Below are 21,802 nucleotides of genomic sequence, written 5' to 3' on the forward strand. Positions count from 1 at the left end.
GTATAAACAAGTAACTAAACAAGTAGACATTAATGTTTTGTGTGTCTGAAAAACAAAACAATAATTAAATGACCAACATATAAGAATGTCAGATTTTTAAAATCATCACAATTGTTGATATCAGTCTTTAAATTCTTATATCAGTGGTGCCCAAAACCATACTGCAAAGACAGCAATGATCAGTTAACCCAGAAGAAAATATTTACTGCAGATTGTCAAGTTTGAATGTTTGATCATTTACAATAAAATTAAGAATCTCTAACTTTTATTGTAGTTTTATTTTGATGCAGAGAGAAAAAACAAAAAATGCATTACATAAAAATTATAAGCCCATCTGACTTAACAAATAACACTCAAACTTTTTCTTTTTTGAAAAAAACTGAGCAATCACACACAGCACATCCTGGAAAACAGTACATTATAAAGCCACCTATACAGCAAGAAGCTTCAGCTCAATAATGAGGAGAAATTTTGTGCCATTCCTCCTAATTGTGTCATAGACTTGCGTTAAGATCAAGACTTTAAAAAAAAACAAATTTTTTGTGTTGGGTCTGTGTGTTCATAAAGTGTTACAACCACTTCCTGTTAAGAGCAGGGCTTTAGGTTCTGAAGGCAATTGGCTCCTTAACAAAGAGGATCCTTCTGCAATCAGTTCTGCCAGGAAATGGAATATACATGCCATTTGTGAGCCATTCACAGGCTTTGTGTGGAATGTGGGTTGTGTGATTTTGTGTGACATTGGGGAAAATATCTATAAAGGCAATGTGGATCATGGTAAGCCTTTTTGCACTAGATGCTGGGTGAGAAGAGGTCTTGTTGTTAACTTTTCGTTTCCATATTGATAGCTCGCTATGAAAGCTGTGACCAAAAACAGTATAGTTTCTCCTCTTTCGTGATATTTTGATATAGAGACATGGGTTATTGCATCAGTGAATCCCCGGGAGCCAAAACAGAAGACTAAGTAAGTAAAGGTCAAAAAGGCTCTGCTTAAATCGGCCAATGTCAGTAGCATGCAGGTAGAAGCAGACAACACAGACAAAGACCAGACAAACAAATATCAGATTCAGGCAAAGGTCACAATAAAGCGGGCACAAACTAGCCTAGCTCTGTGGGATGCTATAAGCCTACTGAAGACTATCTGGAAAAAAAACTGATATATTTAAACTGATGATAAAGGAATGAGCACCAGATGTGAAGGGAGGCTGGAAGGTCAAGTGATGCAGGTGGTGGGGATATCAAGGTAACTGTAGGGCGAGGAGAAGTTTAAAGGTTTGGCATAGAGACACAAGAGGCTACTGGCAGGGAAAACAGCAGAAGAAGTGCACACGTAATATCTGGGTCATGATCTGTAGTCTGAACTCTAAGGTTGGGGTGGAAGTCCATATAATGTCTGAATTTGATAAATTTCCATCCATCCATTTTCATCAATTTATCGAAGTCAGGTCACCGTGGCAGCAGGCTATGGAAGGTATTTCAGATGTCCTTTTTCCCAGCAACATGTTACAGCTCCTCCTGTGGGATCCCAAGGCATTGACAGGCCAGACAAGATACAAAAGCTCTCCAGTGAGCTCTTGGGTCTTTCCCAGTTTGGCTCACCCAGAAAACCTTTCAAAGGGAGCTGTCCTAGAGGCATCTTGATCAGGTGCCAAGAATTTGATAGGCATAAAACAAGAAACAGCAGGAAGAGGACATGTTGTTGGAGCCCTGTGTTTGTGCTGGCACAGTCAGAGTACCTACATGATCTTCAGCAGTTTGTGTGTCAAGATGTCAGTTTTCCATAGCTTCAGCTGATGTTTGACATGGATACAGGAGAGCGATGGGACATTTGAGTGTGCTGAATGTAGAGGAGAATTTGGCAAACACCAGCTTGTCTTTCTGAATCACAGCTGTCATCTTTCTCTTTGGGAAACAGTCTACCACCCAAAAGATTTACCGAATTAGTCCAGTCAGCGAGCGGCTTCTCCCCCTCATTTTCTTTAGATAGCAAAAGCGAGGAATATATTGAACTGACAAAAGAGACCACACATTGCTTGTAATTTTGCATATGAGGAGATGGCGTGTTAAATTGAAACATTAACAGGTGTCCTTTAAAGATGCCTTAGAGCTAATGTTATATTAGCAGACTGTTTGTGTTTATGGTACAAAAGTTTGTTTGCTTGTGATGCTGATAGAGAGGCAGGGAGAGGAAAAGAAAAAGAGGGTGTTTAATAGAGCCATCACTCAGCCCTTTGGCAGTGATATCTTGTTTTCCTCTCAGAGTGGGCTAGATGTGTTGGTGCCCCTTATGTGTTATTGCCAGGCGAAGGCATTGGTTGTAGATCACTGTGAAAACCATGAAAGCACAAGGTGCAACGGTTCCCTGAATGACAGCGACGAGAAATATTGATAGGAGAAGATTCAGCCTGTCCTGTGAACATGCAGATGAACCAGTATAAAATCTGGCCACAAACTGAAAGAGTGCATGTTGCTAGAATGTTAAAAAGTATAACGTAATTTGAGCCAAATTGCAGAATACTTGCAGGAAGTAATGTGTGCATACCTCAAGCCAAGCCTGATTTTATGTATGTGTGTGTGGACTGGACTAAAGGTTACTTCACCTTGCTTTGATTTTACAACCACTACCAGTTCAGTACTGAATGATGTAAGGTGTGTAGTAGGCTTGTGTTGCTCAGACCTATCAAAAATATATTTAGGGCCAGCTCCATGTAAAGAAATGCTACAAGACTTTAAATCCTATAGCTTACTGGCAGTGAGTGTAAAGATTTAGGAGCGGGGGTGATGTAGGTTTTTCTAAAACTTAGTTTTCAAGTTTCTTTGGCTGTGTTTATAAGATGAAACAATGCTGATTTTATTATCACTTTTGCACGACAGTAAGGTTTAAGACACCCAGGATTTTAAAAATCTTTAGAAATTTTGAGAGATGTATTGTTAATGTGGTCATTGCATTTGGATGACACATTTTAAACATAAGGGAACCGAGGACTGCTCCCTGAGGAACACCTACATTTTAAAGACTGTACCAGGATCTAGAAGCACTTCAACCCATCTTCTCTAAAACAGCGTTAACAAGCAAAGAAGCATCCTACAGTATAGGCTTTGCTTGATGTTTGTGATATATGATCAGTAGTTTCAAGAGCAAATAACATAATCTTGCTGCCTAAACACTTAAGTCCTTATGTTTCCAGTTATACACCGAAATTACCCAGCATTTTAAATCAGAGCAGGTTCTTTTCCTGTATCTGTCTTATTATGTTCCAAACAGCTGAATAAAAACTGAAAACCTGAACAGACTACTTAGTGAAATAAACCTGTAATACTTTACTAATGCAGATGTTGATGGTACAGGTATTAATAGCAGAGGCATTAAACTGCCATGTTGGTAAGCATTAGTATAATACCTGATCTATTACCAGAAGAGTCATTACTCTGAGTGCTGTTGCTTTATTTGACAGCGATTTGTTTGCGTATTCTTGCTCCCATCTATCATTTTCTGGATGCGCTCTCACGTCTATGTTTTGCATCTATCCAAACACAAACATGCCATGTCAATGTGCCGTTCGCAAAACAAATTGGAGCACTCTGTACAAGAAAAGCTTGCCTGCGGCTAGTCATTTTGAAATTAAAAGCATGTCTCTTTGTTCAGCTTCAATTCCAGGAATGAGGGAGAGAATGTGAATGTGAATGTGTCGCACGGTGGGGAGAACACCAGGCAAGTGCTGTGATTTTCACAGCCAAGGAATCACACAGACACTTTTTATCTATTTCCCTCGATCAGGAGACATCCGGCAGGAAAGGTAGGAGGATTAGATTAGCTAGAGAGAGGAAGAGAAAAGGGGAGAGTGGGTTCTCTAATCCTGATGGGATTTTTCAGAGGTACACACATCACTATGGAGTGCAGTGTGCAGTGGGGAGTTGGTATCAGGAGGGGAGGTGTGCGGGACGGTTTGCCTCACTAAACCCTTCACACTTGCATGAAAGAGGTTCCAGCAAACTAGGGGATTAGTCAGAGTGTAATTACACTTGTGGGCCTCAGAAGAAGCAAAACGTGTGCCGACTGGAACACATCTCAGATGGGCAAAGGAAGAAGGGAGTAATGCCTGTTAATGTGTTGCCAGTGTCTGTTCAGTGAATTCTTAAACTGAATTAGCTGTCTTTAGTGAACACCAACAACTGACTCCAAAGCTGCTTTTATAGGACTATCATTGATCTTCCTGATCAACATTAGGATGTCTGTATCTTGATCAATTTCAGTGAGATATTTATTGGAGTAATTACACTTAAACTTTTTTATAATAGCTATTTTTACTTTGTGGGAGTGCTGTCCATAAATTCAGTTTGTTCATTGAAAATTGTGTCTCATCACTCAAATTCTAGCTGGTTGTGAAGTAGTGTTTATATTTCATGTTTAGCACTATAGCAGGTTTACCTCATATCTCAGTTATCCCGAGAAATTCCCGTAAAATTGGCATTCTTCACTTTCTAGCAAAGCTGTTTCGCTGCTGTTTTTTGTTACCTTTTTTTTTTTTTTTAAACTTAAGAAAATAATATATATGTTGAGTCAACTATTGATGCTAACTGAAGCTCAGGTGTTGACACTCTCTTGTTGTTTTTGCACAACTGTGCACCAACTTAATGTGACTGAGGTAGTAAAGACCACAAGCTGGGCTGGTTGCAGAAATCCAGAGGAAGAGGATGAAATGAGGGAATGCAGAGAGACAGCTAAGTTAGCTTTATATGATATATGGATTTATATAGCACCTTTCTAATCACTTTTGAGCACTCAGAGCACTTTGTACTACATTCACCCAAACACAGTCACTTTTTCTACACCCAAGCACTATTATCTAAAATTCACATTGTAGATCCTGGGGTTCAGTGTCTGGCCCAACGATACTTCAAACACTGACTATTGAAACTGGGAATCAAGACCCTGACCTTATGATCATTATTATTATTATTATTATTATTATTATTATTATTATTATTATTATTATTATTATTATTATACAACACACTCTACCACCTGAGTAATAGCCAATATTATGGAAATACTGCATACTCTAATTAATAATGATAGATTATTGTTTAGTAGGTGATGTGGCCAAGCAAGTAGCCAAAGTAGAGTTTTCCCTGGACATTTTAAGGAAAAGTAACATAACTGATTAGCATTTTACTTTAACTTTTACTTTAAATTTCTGTAGTCTATTGATACTAGATAGTGGAAAAGGGGTGGGATTAAATAAGCTTATGCTTCTTCCTGCTCCTTTTTGAACATGGACGTTATTTGGAGTTGTGGTTGCTCGTTTTCCTTTTGTTTGCTTTGTTCATTTGTCTCTTTTAATTCTATTTTTTTATACTTTTTCAACATGTTCAAAATAAAGATTCAATCAATCAATCAATCAACAGTAACTCAAGTAAATTTACATTTGGGTGGCACATCACCAGCTGCTAGTATCTCCAGGTTTGCAGACGGTTGTAGTCGACGGTGTGTCTTTGCCTGTGGTGAAGCAAGTTTGTTTTGACCTTTAGTGAGAAAAGTTTTATTGTGTTTGTTGCACAGCACTGTGCTTTGTTAAAATTATTGAAGTAGCTCTTTTTATATGTACTACAATGTCACTGGATGCTCACACTTGTGTGTCAGCTCTTGCTGCAAAATCTGCCTGAATTAGTCTTGTTATACGTGCACTAGGGAGCGCAGGAGCTCGGGGTTGCTATGACAATGATAAGGTATGATCAGACATGATCTTGCATTATTGTTTCATCAGTCTGAATTTCGTTCTCATTTAATCCTTTAGGTCAACGAGGTGAAGCCCTCCAACATGGACAATCTGGGACCCTGCCTCACTTCCTGGAGGAGCCTGTCGATGCCTACATTGTCAAAAGTAATCCCATCAAGCTCCGGTGTCAAGCTCGGCCTGCGCTCCAGATCTTCTTCAAGTGCAATGGTGAATGGGTCCACCAGAGCCAGCACATGTCTCAAGAGCACACTGACCTCACAACAGGTACAGAAAGTTGGTTTTTTTTAACATACATAACATGTGTAGGATGTGTGTATAGCGATAGTGTATGGTGTATTAAAAGAGTTGTATACACACATGATGTGTAAATGTACACATAATACTCAATTCCATCCTCCCTGTCAAACCGTATCTGGCATTTTACATTATGTGAATATCACTCATATCGCAGACAGCAAGCACTGAAAGTCTCAAGCAGGAACTTTGCTAATGGGGCTTTGTGACAATGCCTACGGCTACATCCAACCCTGTAAATGTATTTGCCTCACTTCTACAGACTACACTCTGTGTCACATTTGATCTGAGCAGAAATGACAACTGTTAGAGCATGAAACGCATCAACTTGTTCAATTTTGGGATTAGACTTTGAACTCTGAATGGTGTCTTTTACTGATGCAACTTACTGAAATCCAGTTGTTGTTTTAACTTCAAAATAAATCCATTCAGACCACAGAGGCATTTTTCCCTCTTTTCTAATACTCTTGTCAGTTTTTGTTGCATCACCTCACGATGGGTATAAATATCTCATGATTGCACTTGTGTTTATACAGCGAATTTAGCTGTAAAACAAAAATAATTATACTTCCCTTTTTCCTCATAATGTGCTTGTATTGTAATTAACTTTTTACAAGCGTATCTTGCAAGCAGCTCCTGTTTTTATTTCAAAAAACGTTCGTTTTATTTGTGGTCTTGTATCCATTTGTTCACAATACACATAATCACCCGTACTCAAAAATTAAAACTGTAAAAAAAAATGTATTAGTTGAATGATGGTTGGTGCTTCACTTAACACACAGTAGCATGCATTAATTCCTCTCACTGCTAACAACGGACCTCTAAATTTTTACTGCCTCTAGTCTGGATTCATAGCTCCGCTCCCATCTGGCTTTTTATCACCACTCATATCCGTCTCCAGTAGGACGGTCATAAGGAAAGGGATGTACAGAAGGCAAAGGGTTTCCAGAGACAGAATAGTATCTCCTCAAGTAAAATAGTTTTTTCTGACCTGGACTGTGTCAGGATGTTCTAAACGCTGGCTGCTGGAAGATGTATCGTAATAGTTTATTCTGAACTTTTGAGGAACTTTTGCAAAACAGAGGCAGAACACAGAAAAACTTAAGTTTTCCATGTACATCTGTATTTAGATGAATTGTTAAACTCACTCAGATTTTTAATGCTATTCTGAGGACTGTTTTCTGTCCTCCAACTGTTGTTATAGCACCAAAGATGTGGTGACAGTAAAGATAAGAAGCTCTTGCAAAGTAATTTAATAAAATATTTGATCAAACATATACACATATGTACCTATATATAGAGAAACTGGTAGAAACCACCCCCATAAAGTGACAGCTTGATCCTCCTACAAGTAGGATTTATATTTTGTTTATTACAGTTATACTGCAGACTCTTTGGAACAGTTCTGTTAAGCATAATGCATTTTTTACTTGAACTTAATAAATTAAGTTTAAGTTTATTAAAGCAGTAGGATCAGATGAATGTTATTAAAGGAGCCAAAACCCTATGCCACTCTGCTGTCTTTCTCAGCTCTGATGAGGTTCATTTTATTATTATTATTATACTACACACAGCATGATCAAGAAACTGACCTGACAGCCCATTGTTGATCAGCGGTGCTAGTTTCAGTCATTGTGCAAAAGTACTGTTTATAAGGTTGGGAAAATCTGCAGTCAGCTGAGAAGTCACTTGGATGAGTGACGAAAACATTTCTCCCACTGAAAACTGTCTTAAATTTTTGAGCTTAAGTTTCTGTCTCCGTGTTTGAGTCTACATTTGGGTCCTCCATTCCTGCCTACACACAGCCGGACCATGCATGACAACATACTACACACTGGCTTTTGAGTCTGGTCTTATTGTTACACTACTACTCTACACTGCTATTTTGAAGCCAGCTTTTGTTTGTTTGTTTATGTTTTGCTTTTTTCCTAAAAACCAAATTATATTTCCCTTTTCCTGATAAAGTGCTTAAACTATGTTGCAACAAGAGTTTCGAAATGGGTTAATTATACTTGAAAAGCACAGAAGGTGGAAAATATGGATCTAGCCACAGTGATGTCATCGACTGCTGTGTGAAGTCTGTTTTATTTTCATTGTCACCATCTTGGTAAAAGGGGTAGCCATTGTTGTTAGCCAACTATTATAACTTTTATAAGTATTTGAGAACTGGGAGAGAAGACAGCATTGCAGCTAGAACTGTTGCCTGTGATGGTCGCGGGATAGCGTTTACACAGTTTCTCTGTCAGTTTAGGCACCTGGCTGCGTATTGGTTCATTTCAGCTTAGAAAACCATTTTTGGAGATGTCATATTTGGGAGCTACAAGGGGTCCATCATCATCCTCATTTCAGGGTCTGCTTACAAGTGAGGACACAGGAGATTGACAGATGGATTGGTGCAGTGTTTGCAGTAATGTAATAGGTGTAGTGGTCTGTTAGGATGAAGAGAGAACTGAACGTGAAAGTGAAGTCAACATCCTCACCCGCCACTAGCTATGGGTAGTGTCCAAAGAATGAAACTGTGGATTCACGCAGGACAAATGATCTCCCTCTGAAGAGTGGGAGTGGGAGGGTGAGGTGCTCAGTATTTGGTGAGGGGCTCGTGTCAAATGGACCCAGTTTTTGTGGCTCAGGCGTCAACCATAGAATGGATAGATGGCATTAAATAGCCTTAATGATTCAGTGGGGTATTTCCATATTTTATACAGTCTGTGTTTGGAAGCCAGATTCAAGTGGGCATTTCTGGAAGTGCTGTTTTTGGTACTTCTGTGACATATTTTTAGACCCAGAGCTTGCTGGTTGACCTGAACACTGAAGGACATAAGGGCAAAGTCAGTGACAAGCTGATGAACGTAGAGGAGTTTATAGTGACTAGAAGGCCTCAGAGTCACTAAACACACGCATGTGGCACATATTCAGGAAAACAAAACAGTCACTAAAAAATATTTGCTCGCTTCTTGAGGTTAAGAAAAACACAGCGAGTCTGTACTGCTAGTTACTGATATTCCCTCCTCTTATGTGTGTAAGCAAACACACATGTGCAAGCAAACACACGTGTGCAAACAAACACACGTGTGATAGATAGACATCTGACCTCTGCTGCATATTTCAACATCTAACCCATGCCAGAGTTATTTCATTACTCGTGTATTGTATATGTCACGGTTCTGGGTCCGTTCGACCCAGCATTTTGAGTTCCTTATGTTTTGGTTTATTCTGCATCTTGGAGTGCTTTGGGGTTGTCTGGTGTTTCTTGATTATTTGTGATTTGTTAGTTACTATTTGAATTCTATGTTCTGTTTATTCAGGTTTAAGGAATTGTTGCCTATTGTTTGAGTTGCGTATTATTAGAGCTCCATGTTTCTGTTTACTTGTGATTTGCGTTCTCATGTTTTGTGTGGGTTTAGTTCCGTGTGTCATTTTCTGTCTGTGTCTCAATGTCGAGTCTGCGTCTTTGTGTAGTGAGGTCTTGTTTCCTGTTTTATTGTGAAGGTCTGCGTCTCTTGTGAATGTGTTCAGTTTTACCTCTTGTCTCGTCTCGTTAATTGCTCCCAGCTGTGTCCACCACCTGTGTGTAATCTCCCTGTGTTTCTCTGTGTGTATTTAAGTCGTGTCTTCTGTTATTGTAGTTGCTGGTCCGTCTGTGTATCTACCATGTTCTGTTCGTGTGTTCTCCCTGCTGTCACGGTCATATCTTCCTTCACGTTCAGGTTCGTGTTCTTGTTCAGGCTCAGTAGTTTAGTTGTCCCAGTATAGTTTAGTTCTCCATTTACCGTTTGTCCATCTATATTTTTGTGTTTAATAAACCACCCTCACACCTTTATAAGTGCCTGCGTTTGGATCCTATGCATGTTCAGAAACAATAAATACTAGCCTATTAAGTTCTTCATTCAGGCACATTAGTCCATGCTGAAGTAGTATTAAACTCTGAGGTAGATACACCAGTGAAAACAGTAAAAGTAATTAGAGAGCAGAAATCATTTGAGTTTAATGTATTCATTATAAGTGTCTGTTATTGATACTTTCTTTGGTCAATGCACCCTAATGGTAAATTGTACATTTTCATGATTATAAAATAATCTGCTTACCTTACTGTAATGACTGTAGTGTATATATGTCTGTATGTGTTATATCTCAGCAACACTTTGCACAAACATTATCAGATATACAGCGATTATTAATACTATATGGTTTGAAAAAACATTTATTATAAATTCTTTTGATTGAGAAAATGCAATGCTACATTCTACATTTGCATGTTTCACATTCAACATATGTCATTCATGCCCAACCTATTATATATTCATAACATAGTGCAGTGTGTTTTATCATGGACAATTGCAGTGGTTCATGTAAAATGTATGGTAAATTAAAAAGTTTGCATGAGGGTAAATGGATTGTTTTATGTAAGTAATCTTAAAGTTTTTTTAAAAGTTTATATTTTCTATTTTGAAACAAGGGATCAGCATTTCTGTGTTGAAAAATAGCTCACTGTAAAATGATCTGCCATAGCTACCAGATTGATTGAGTTTAAAATAATTCAGCTCTGCACTTCATGTTTAAATCCAATTATTCAATGTGTGGCCCTTAATTTATCTTAGCCAGTGTGGCCCTCTGGGGGAAAAAGAAAAGAAAAGTTTCCCGCTCGCACACTAGCAACTGAATACTGGATTTACTGGATGGGCAGAAACACAACACTAAATATATCCTACTTGTCAGAATGTCTCAAAAGGATTTTGTATTCGTTAAGAGGACATTTGTCTCATTATTGACCATCTCAGTGCACAACCATGTTACCCGACACTGCAGAGAGAAACTGAAAATAAATGGAGCAGTTTGGTGTGGAGCTGGGGAGAACAAGCATGAAGCTGTGACCCTCTGGCGTTACGTTAAGTGTCTACAAACTCATAAAGCTACTTGATTGGATGATGGCTGAAATAGTACAGAACAAAATGTTTCGACATTAATGCCAGTATCATTAGATTTTAAAAAACACTGGACCTGGACATTTGTGACAGCCCACACTTGGATGTGACTGCATACTCTGACAGTCTCCCTTTGAAGGCAGTAAATCGCTTCAAATCTTGAAATTATCATTTCTTAACACATCATTTGTGCACTGTGGAGTTGTTCTTTCGAGCGCAGCATAATTTTTTCCCCTATACCATTTTCTTCAGATATCACCCCATTCCATATTTATTTGTTTTGTTCAGTTAAATTGTAATGAGCTTTTGCAACTAAAATGGAAAAAATAATAGCCAGCAGCATTATTACCCATCACTTTGTGGCTCTCTAATACCCTACAGTACTTTTAAGTGAATTTCTCTTCTTTTTTTTGTACTGAGGAAAAATAATATGCCTTTTCCACTTGCATTCTTTGATCTTTTTTATATAAAAGCACAATTTGCAAGCAAAATAGAAAAACTATTCGTTATTGCTACGGGGTGAGAGAAAATAAGACTGCATCTTAATCATTTAGTTTAGCAACTCAATACCAGGTTTACTTTTCAGAAGTAACCCTTTCTTTCAATGACAAAGAAAGGATAAAAAACATTACATTTTGTGTCTGAGTTTATGTCTAAAAGATATTCTATTCACGTATTATGATTTTCTGACATTCTGATGATGATGATTATGTACGTATTTTGTATGACTCATTAAAAGCAGAAACCAGTATCTCAAATTATTAGCTCATTTCCTAAACTCAATCAAAGAATGATTCACAATAAACGCTTAAAAAAATGAACTGTGCTCAAAATGCTGACTTAAATCATTTGAATACATGTAAATTCTATGTAAGTACCATGTGAAATTTACTGTTAGTAACAAGCACTTTTTTCTTTAATGATTAATTATTTGGATTAATAAACCTTTAATTTTAAATACCTCAGCTGAATTTTACTCAGAATCATGTTTATAACGATGAAAAGCATGTTTTTGAATCCAGAAATGCTCAACTTTTTTATACATTACATACTTGCTTCAGGCTCCTTTGTCACAAATTACTGCCTGAGAGTGGACTGGCATGGAGATGATCAGCTTGCGGCACTGCTGAGGTGTTATTGAAGCCCAGCTTGCTTTGATGGAGGACTTTGGTTCTTCTCTATTTTTGGGTCGGGTGTTTTTCATTTTTCTTCCTATATATTGAACATTACCTGTCAATTACTGACCCGTCCTCTTTGTTTATATGAGAATCTACCTTAAAGCTATTGCTCACAGAGCCCTTAGCATGGCTAAGACAGTCAGACTGCACATCACACTGACTCTCAGGGGGGTGAAATGACAGCTTCTCTTTCACAGACACTTTTTCACTCACATATGCTGCATGCTTGGAAAGTAATGTGTGTTTTCTTCTTCTCGGGTCTCAGCAGATGGTCACTCTTACTGAGCCTGGTTCTGTCTGAGGTTTCTTCCTATTTAAAATTGTGTTTTTCCTTCCCACTGCGAAACAGTTGAGTACTATAAGGTCTTGGCCTTACTATGTATGTCATCATTGCTGTGTAAATATAATAGAATTGATCTGATTTATATTTTTTCCCTTTCTCTCACATTAATGTATTTTGATGACTTCTGCTCTTTTTCTCACTTTTTTGTCTTACCTAGTTACTAAACCTAAGCTCTAATGCATGCATGTAATAAGACAGTATGACCTGTTGAAACCCCAAGCTGTTTGGTTACCATAGTGATATGTGGCTTTGCTTCTTGGCCATGCTTTAGTACTGAGACTTCATAAACACAGAGGATTTCTTTCAACCTGACCAAAGATTTCGTGGGCCTTTTCGAACAGTATCCGTTACCAGCCATATCTATGTTACACACAGACAGAGCTGAGCCAACGAAGCCCATGTTGAGAAAATGAGCATCTTGCCTTAGACACTGGCTCCCCATCAAGCTTCATCTGTAGGAGGCAGTTGAACAGCTATATCTCTGGACAACCTATTATAGTCTGACTCAGGTGGTAGAATGGCCACTGGGTTCAGGAGAGAGCAGGGTGCTGTAGCTATTAAAGCAGTAAGCTGTGAATTAAATGCAGACAGACTCAGCAACACATGCCATAACACTGTCTGCCCAGGGGGTTTAAGGCACAGGATGGACTGTATCTTTCCAGAGGCAGGTAGCTCAGCAAGGCAGATATACATTTACCATTGTGTTGTTCTGTTTTCCTCAGATTTAGCCTTATATATGTCCCTCCCAGGAGGCAACGCTGTAAAAAAGGAAAAGAAATGTAGATGTGTAAAGTGGTGGCTTTGGCTCAGGAACTAGAGGAGCTTGAGTAGAGATAAGATACTGAACCTCAAATTGCGGTATGTGAGTGAGTGATAGATAAAACCACCGTATGCCTATGGGTGTGTAAATTTGACTTACAGTGTGAAAGTACCTTGAATGGACAGTAAGATTAGAAGAGCGCTGTACAAATGTGAGTCCATCAACAGATTAAGTGCAATAAGCAGAGCATTGATGAATCATGAGTTTCACAACTTTTAAGATGTGTAGCACAGTAAAATATTTTTAACAGCATGTAATGGCTAAATATGTGTTTTATACCTCTAATTCATGTCCTCTGGGAGCTAATCGTGACTCAGCTTAAACTTTAACACAAAAAATACTGAGGTTTTTTTTTAATTTTTGTGCAGATCATATCTATTTATTCCAGGATGCTGCTGTGTATGTAACTGAACTCTTACCACTTCTCTGAGACAGCACTGAGCAACAGGGTCACTGTCTTTCTTCACTTGAGGTTATGTATTTTCTTCTTGACAAAGTGTGTCTACAGAAAGATAGAAGTGCCTTTTCATTGGCATTTAGTTACTAAGTGGTAAACAGCCAAAGTGCTGAAAGAGTTAAAGGTATAATTTCTTGTTTTCTGAAGAATCAAACCATGTCACTGAGATATATAGTGTAGGTTGTAGAACCTCTAATGAATGTCCATTTGTTATCATTATCCATGAATAATAACGTTGTTGTGCTATTCAAACCATTAAGTGGGCAATGGTGCGCTGTCACCCTGAAATATATTTCCTCTATCAATACAGAAATGTTTGCTGAGATAAATGATGACACTGAATGCTGAATTTCCAAGCATTGTGGAAACCATTTGAGTTTTATAGGTTTTCTTGCATTTGAGTGAGGTGATTTTTGATTGTATAGGTTAAACTTTGGGAATGAGTGCTTTGCAACTGACCACGTTTTATTCACTTTACTGTGCAAACGTCTCGAGCCACCAGTAGTTTATTTCTGAAAGTTTTTAGAGTTTTTCTTTGGACATTCTTTGCTTTTTCACTCAGACTTTGTATATTACTTGCTTCAAAGTAACTGTTACTTATTTGGTAAGCTCCGTAACATTGACCTAGGAATCATTCAAGCACACTGAATCCTCTCAATTTGAAAAAATGGACAACTCGAGGACAAAATATAAAGGTTCAGGCCTGAAAAACTATCTACAGCAGATCAAAAGTATCTGAAATAATGCTCTTAAGAAAATAATCCAGCAAAGACCAAACACAGGACCTTCAGTTTATCTATCTACTGTTCACCGAAGTTTCATCAGAAATGGTGGCTGCCATTCCTAACAAAAAGAAAATAGGGTGAAAAGGCTGAAGTCTGCCAATTACACAGGAACTGAATTGAAGTGTCATCGGGTCTTATGGAGTGATGAATCCAAATCTGAGATTTCTGGTTCAAATATGTGTCAATATGTAGAGAGGAGGTCAGGAGAGAGGCATAAACAGTGAGTGCCAACAGCCATCTGTAAAACTTGGTGAAGGCTTTATCATGGTTGCCTTTCAGACACTGGTGTTGGGGATTCTTTAAAAGTGTCATCAGTATGTTGACCCACTATGTAATACCATCTGGAATGCACCTAACTGGAAATTGCTACATTTTTTTTAGCATAGCAACAATTCCAAACACACTGCCAATGTAGTAGAAGCCTGGATAGATACCTGGATAGAAAAATACACACAATGAAGACTATCGGTCATGAACTGGTTTTCCTCAACACTATTGAAGCAGTGTGGGATCACCTTGACAGAGAACAGAGCAAAAGGCAGCCAACATCCAAAGAAGTCCTTCAAGAAGCCCGGAGAACTAAGATGTTTGCAAATATAAAACAAAATGAGGCAGCTATATATATATATGGGGGGCGTATATATATAGCTGCTGTGCACCTGCAGTTTAGAGGTGCTGGAAGATGGCCTTTTGTTACAGAGTCAGGCTAGCTGTTCATCCCATGAGACATGAGATCAGCATCAGTCTTATTTTTTTGCTCTCATCACAAAGGTGAATTACTCCTAACCCCCAAATTCCAAGCTCTCCCATTTAGATACAGTTTTTTGAGCTGTTACAAAAAGCAAAGTTTCTTGCGTGACGCCAGGCATTGTTGGATGAAGGGGAGACGCTTTGGATGGGCTAATCAAAATCATGAATCAGTGAGGGAAGAGCTAAAGCAGACAACAAGATGGAGGGCTGTGGGGACAAACATTAAACTTCTCCGACAGTCTCATTACTGCTCTCATACCTTTTGAACAGATCTGGCAATCAGAGTGGCGTTTTGAAAACAACTCACTAAAAAAAGAGCTTCTCCAAGCATGTTGTCTGAATAATGCAGAGTTTGACGTGAATGTAATAAGGCAAAACAATCCGCAGCTGAAAACAGATGCTGTGGCATTCAATAACAAATAGTGGAGATGTGTGATATAGCCCAGTTAGATTTTCTAGTGATGTACTTAAACTAATGTTTGGGCTGTACATTAACTATAGAAATCAAAAAACACAATAGGAATAATTTATTAATGCCATTACTACATTTGGCATTTTTGTATTTTTATCACATAAAAGCTAAAATGCTTTTCAAAAATTGAAAGTAAAACACCACTTTGCCAGACAAAAAAGGAGGCCATGACACATGGGAATATTGCCTGCTGGTAATCTGGTGTTTTCAGATAGGAGGGGGGGTGAGAAGAGAACTAATGGTCATGAGAGCAGTGTGAACTTTTAATCATGTCTGATTTCTTTTTTCTTTTTTAACCCTAAACTGCTTGTGTCCGTTGCAGCCACGGGATGTCACATACACTGGCACAACAACAAAGATCTAATTGAGCAGTCTGATGTGCGCAGAAGTCTGTGTGGTTATTCTGCAGCAGCCTACTTCTGTTTGCACATGATTTAATCAATGTAAACACAGTGAATCACTGCACACAATGGCTCTGCCCAGTGCTCTACTTTTCAAATTAGAGGCTGCAGATTTATCACCAAGCTGTCCTGCTTCCTTTAGACAGGCATGTTTAATTAAAGTAACTAAAGGAAAAGGTTGTCGTATTTCTTTTAGTATAAAGCACCTGTGTGTGCTTAGTATCACCTATTAATTTCCAACTCGTTGAATTATCTTTTCTGAACTTTCGTCTCCTCATTTGTAAATGCTAACTCAAATGTATTATTTTAATTTTTAGCATTATTCCTGGAGTTGTGGCTCAGTGAGAACTGACAGAACCTGGTTCTTTTCTGCGTGTATTCCCAGCATGCTTATGATCCAGCTTTCACCAAAATACCAACACTTTGCTTTTGTGCAACCTCATTTGAATGAAACTACAACTACTCTCTGTGCCTCTTCTCACACATTTGTGCCAAACACACTATGCAATAAATGAAAATACCAAAGAGAAAAACACCAACATTTAAAAGTGCTACTTGTGGCCTGTCATAAAAAGTAAGCTGTTGGTGAGGTATCCAAAGGGAGGATGCTTTACTTTATAACAAACACAAAGCAGAAAATGACCACTCGGTTGACTCATAATTGGCAAGACAGTAAAAATAATGTGTCACTTACTTGGCATCTGCATCCAGTCAAAGGCATGAGAGTGAAATATGTAATTGCAGTCACAGAGTCCAAGTCAGCAGCCCACAAGGAATAAGAGACGACCAAAATCTCCTTCTTGAGGCTAAACTGCAGTATTATTTTTTTCTCTCCCTATCAGAGAAAAGAATTTTCTAGATTTTTATTTGCCTTCTAGGCGGGTTCTTGTTCAGTTATTGTAAAAATTACATTAATGATATCACAAGTGGTTAAAAAAGCGCATAATTTTTACTTGACTGACTTATTCCTAGAGGGCAAAACGTTCCAACATACTGAACAGCCAGAGCTACAGCCCAGACGTGTTCATTTTCTGTCTTCGGCCACAAATATTTAGATCGCCTCTCAGAAGTGGCAAGTTTTGGGCAATGCATGCAATCCATTCTGCTCCTGCTGTTTCTGTATTTCAATGAGTAAAAAGAGTCCCTGACATTCATATATATTTCATCTGGATGAGCCAGAAATTCTGTCTGGGAACAAGATACTCTGATTATTCAAGATATTCTGTTGTCAATTAAAAGGTTGGAGCTAATTAATTAATGCTAATAAGCTACCTAAGATCAATTATGAGTAAGTAGTTTAATCTTTTAGGCATTTTGAAGGGCTTAAGAAACAAAACACATTGGTCAGAGGTACAAAAGTAATTGGACAAAGTAACATCATTCATGTAAATCGTTTGCAGGCTATGACTCCCTGAAGTCAACAACCCATGGACATCACCAGATGCTTTTTGCTCCCTTGAGATGAGAATTTACAGTTGACACTTTCAGTTGCTGCTTGTTTGTGGTTCTCTCTGCCTTTATTTTTGTCTTCTGTTCCTGAAAGGCATGTTCTTTATAGGTGAGATCAGGTGACTTACTTTGCAGTATGGTGTGAATCTTTATCCATTTGGGATCCTGTCAGTTTTGCAGCATTTGGTTGAATATGAGCAGAGCCTGTTTGTTTTTGATTCACAGGACAAACTCATACTGCTACTTCGGTCACAGTTTTATCAATAAACATTTGTGTCCCAGTTCCATTGGTAACCATACATCCACCATGTTTTACATATATGGAAAGCACAGTTGTAGATCCAGGCAATGATACATTGGCAATGATACACTAACAAAAGTTTTTGACTTGTCTGCATTTTGTGAAGTTTCTTTTCTGAACCATGAAAATAGTTCATTCATGTGCTTTAGTTGTTTTCTGTGGTCTTTCAGGCCTTTTTGTTTTGCCGAGTTGGTCCAGATTGGTGACTCGGCAACTCCTGAAGTTTTTACTGTCTTTCCTATAGGTTCATTTTGGTTTTTCAGCTGAAAGACCACCTCCATCATTTGCACTAAAATGTCTTTTTAGCTTTCACATTTAAAATGATATTATTAGAAAGTTAGAAAGCATAGATGTAACACTAATAATAAACTTCAGATATTAAGTCTACTTCATTTGTCCTGAAATAAGAAGGGAATGGACCCCACCTGTCCATGTAACTTCTTGTCAGTCAGTTATCCAGTTAATTTTGAGCCTTTGAGAATGGGGGACCCTCTATTCTTTCTTTCTTTCGTTTTTTTGTGCAAAATCCCTTGAATTAAAGCTGAAAGTATCCACTTCAAACATTGGCTGTTTGATTTAAACTCAACACTATGGTGGTGTAGAGAGGCAAAACTTCAAAAATTGTGCCTTTGTCCAACAAATTATGGACCTAACAGTATCTGGCAGACTGCAGAGGGAAACCGTGTTTCACCATCCAGGTTGGAGAGATATGAATGGGCAAATTGATATTGAAACTACTAATATAGAGAACATGACCCTGTCAGATTAACACTTGTAATCATTTCATTTATTTAAAATCCTAGAAAATACATTGAGGGAGAACCCTCATTTTCAATAGCACTGGAGTGAATAATAATACATAAATGTAGCAATGAACGTGCTCTTTATTGTGTGTGCACTCTGTGCTTTAGATCTTCACAATCAGCCAATTTTTATGTGCCACAAAGGGTCTGTGATCAAACCATATTTTATTCTGGGATCAATATGGTGTCCCTGTATTTTAGGGAAAGGCAAAATTTGACTTTTTTAGAAAACAAAATGTAAGTAATTATTGCTGTGTGTCAGTTATAATGATTATGCTCCCTCCTGATTGCAAAGAGCTCGGAGAATAATTTAACAAAAACAAAAATTAGACATCAGAGGGTTAAGGCTACACAGGACTGTAATCACTAGGGATGGGTATTGTTTAGGTTTTATCCAATACCAGTACCAAACCAGTACTTTTGACACGGTGCCGGTGCTTAAACGGTGCTTAAAGAATGGAGAACACAAAATTGCCTACTACGCTTGCAAAGGTAAAATAATTGGCTAGAATCCAAAGTGTATGACATTTCAGGAAAAAAAAGAACTGTGGTGTGTCTGTGCGCATTTTTTAGAAGTGAGGGGTGTGTCTGTACGCAGGTTTTAGAAATGAGGGCACTTCTAATGGCACCGGATACCGGTACCCATCCCTAGTAATCACCAAGCATGCATGTCTTGCATCCTTATAAAAAGTAAGACTTAAAGGGCAGAAATTCTTATCCTCACAATCAACAAAACACATTATTTTTTTTTATTTTTTTTTACTATTTAATTTGTAAAAATGTGTATACACACACACACACACACACACACACACACACACACACACACACACACACACACACACACACGTAGGAAAATATTTAGTATACACATCCAGAAATGCATACACTATTATATATTGTACATATATTTATTAGTTTCAGGTTGGCCATTCTTGTATTTTGCTCGTTTGTGTTGTTGTGTTTGCACATCTCTGTTGCTTGTGGGGCTCGCACACAAGAATTTCACTCGCATGTGCTGTGCCAGTGTGCCTGCACATGTGATGTGACAATAAAAAGTGATTTGATTTGATTTGATTTGATTTGATTTATAAACCAGCAAATGTTTGAAAAAATAGACAGGGGTATTGGCAGGCTGTTTATTAACAATTAAAGATGAAATTTTCAAACGAATTATTAATTATTTGTAATTTGTTTCACTTTAACCATTAAAGTGCAGTAAAAACAACTATTTAATAATTTAATAACTAAAAAACAATTTTGAAAAATCAACACTCACACACACACAGATGTTTCAACAAATGCTTCATCAGTCCATCCAAGCACTCAAATGCTACTCTTTAGTGTCTTGATAGAGACTGGAAACAATGAGTTTGGTAGAGGTTTAGTTTATATTTTCAGTTGATGTCGGAAGAGAGAGTGAGTTAGATCACTTGATATATTGTTGCTAAGCACACACTGCTTTAAAAACTACATTGAATTGTATCCCTTTCTTCCAATAATCCTAACACAACCTGTCCAACATGACAGAGCAGCAAATCCTTTCCTTAGCTGCTTATCTGACTATGGTAACACCTTTGCATATAGTTTGTGCTGTATCACACCATGGTATATATGATGTCACACATGATTCTTTTTTTTGACACATTTAATATGAGATGATAAACATAACACCCTTAGATGATGTGTTTTGACAAGACTGCAAATGACTAAAGTTCAGTTCATTCACCACCCAGTGAAAGGGTTTATCATTAGAGTTCTTAGAGTTATCAATGAGATAGTTAACTTTTAGTGTAGTACAGGTTTTCAGTAGTTTGGTCAGCACACTGTTAATTAATGCAGGAAAGCAATAACAGAAGTCAAAAAGCAAGGGTGGAAGGAACCATAATGTAAGTCTTGGCGAGGAATAGGTGGCGTAGCCTGACTGAATTTACAGCATCTAACCAAAATCTAAATGCATGTTGTATTTGTATATTTATGCAATAAGTCAATTTCCCTGTGGGTATCTATGACTGTTTGAGAAGTGTAACTGCATACTGTGTTTGACGCATCAAAAATGGGTGGTTGGTATTAACCAAATAGACCGACTTTGCTAAATGGGCCATTAATGTATGCATGCCTTAGCTTTAGCACTAAAGGCAACTTTGAAACATGAGAATGATCGGCACTGACAGTAATGGGAGTCTGACATAAACACAAACAGAGAGCTTTCTGTAGGGAACATATTCATATCCATATTCATACATTGTTATGCAGTTCCTGAAACTCTGAGGGGTTGTCTTGTCTAATGGATGAAACATTAGACAAGATACGGAGAAAGTGAAATTTACTGTGGGAGAAAAGAAAAGAAGAGACAAACTAAATTATGGCATAGAAAGTTTAGCACCCCGAAGGCTTAAATGATTTTTAAATTGCTGGAAATTTGATCGGAAGGCATCTTCATATTCACTCTGAGTACAAACCTATAGTTTGGATTTTGTAAGAAAAACAAAGGCATCACTGACCGGCATATAGGACACCACAATTACTGCTGAACGGTACAACAACGTAATCTATTTACTTATCCCTTTGTGATTGCTCATTTTTCTAAACCTGAGGCAGACAGAGCTACGCTGGATATTCCATGTAATCATCACTACCCACATTCTAGCCTCCCTTCAGGAAAACAACACACACAGATAAACTATGTTTTTAGGGAGTAGCATCAAATCTGTGTGCGCGTTAAATCTATGAGTTTCTGCTTTTTGGTTGGAAATGGGCTTGGCTTAAGATTCTAAAGACAAGACAGCGCACCACATGCTCTGACCCGAGTACGATGACTTTATTTCTGTCTCTTCTGAAGTGCTGTAAGAGAGCTTGAGAGATGGAAATGAGTGATAGAACTCAAAAGATAATTGAAGGACAGAGTGAAAGAAGAGGAGATAGGAAGGTGGAACAGAGGGGATATCTGTGCCAATAGACTTCAGCTGAAAGCATGATACTCTGATTGAGAGATAAGAGAAAGAGGGGATAATAGGAGAAAGAGGACATTGGAAATAGAGAGGATGATTGTGGAGCGAATGAGAGGCTGAAAATGGATACTACATTGG

At 38.0% G+C, this 21,802-nt stretch overlaps 1 protein-coding gene across 1 annotated transcript in view; it reads left to right on the forward strand.

The window, feature by feature from the left end:
• LOC146666374 (netrin receptor UNC5D-like) overlaps positions 1-21,802 on the forward strand; it is a 195,277-nt gene that overhangs the window by 114,437 nt on the left and 59,038 nt on the right. The window contains exon 2 of the mRNA XM_085414373.1: positions 5,796-6,002. Coding sequence (XP_085270499.1) covers positions 5,796-6,002 — 207 coding nt within the window. The remainder of the gene's footprint in view (positions 1-5,795; positions 6,003-21,802) is intronic.

Source organism: Rhamphochromis longiceps, linkage group LG7 (assembly GCF_057381845.1).
Source record: "Rhamphochromis longiceps isolate RC_006_pf linkage group LG7, R_longiceps_female_GT1.1, whole genome shotgun sequence".
NCBI lineage: Eukaryota > Metazoa > Chordata > Actinopteri > Cichliformes > Cichlidae > Rhamphochromis > Rhamphochromis longiceps.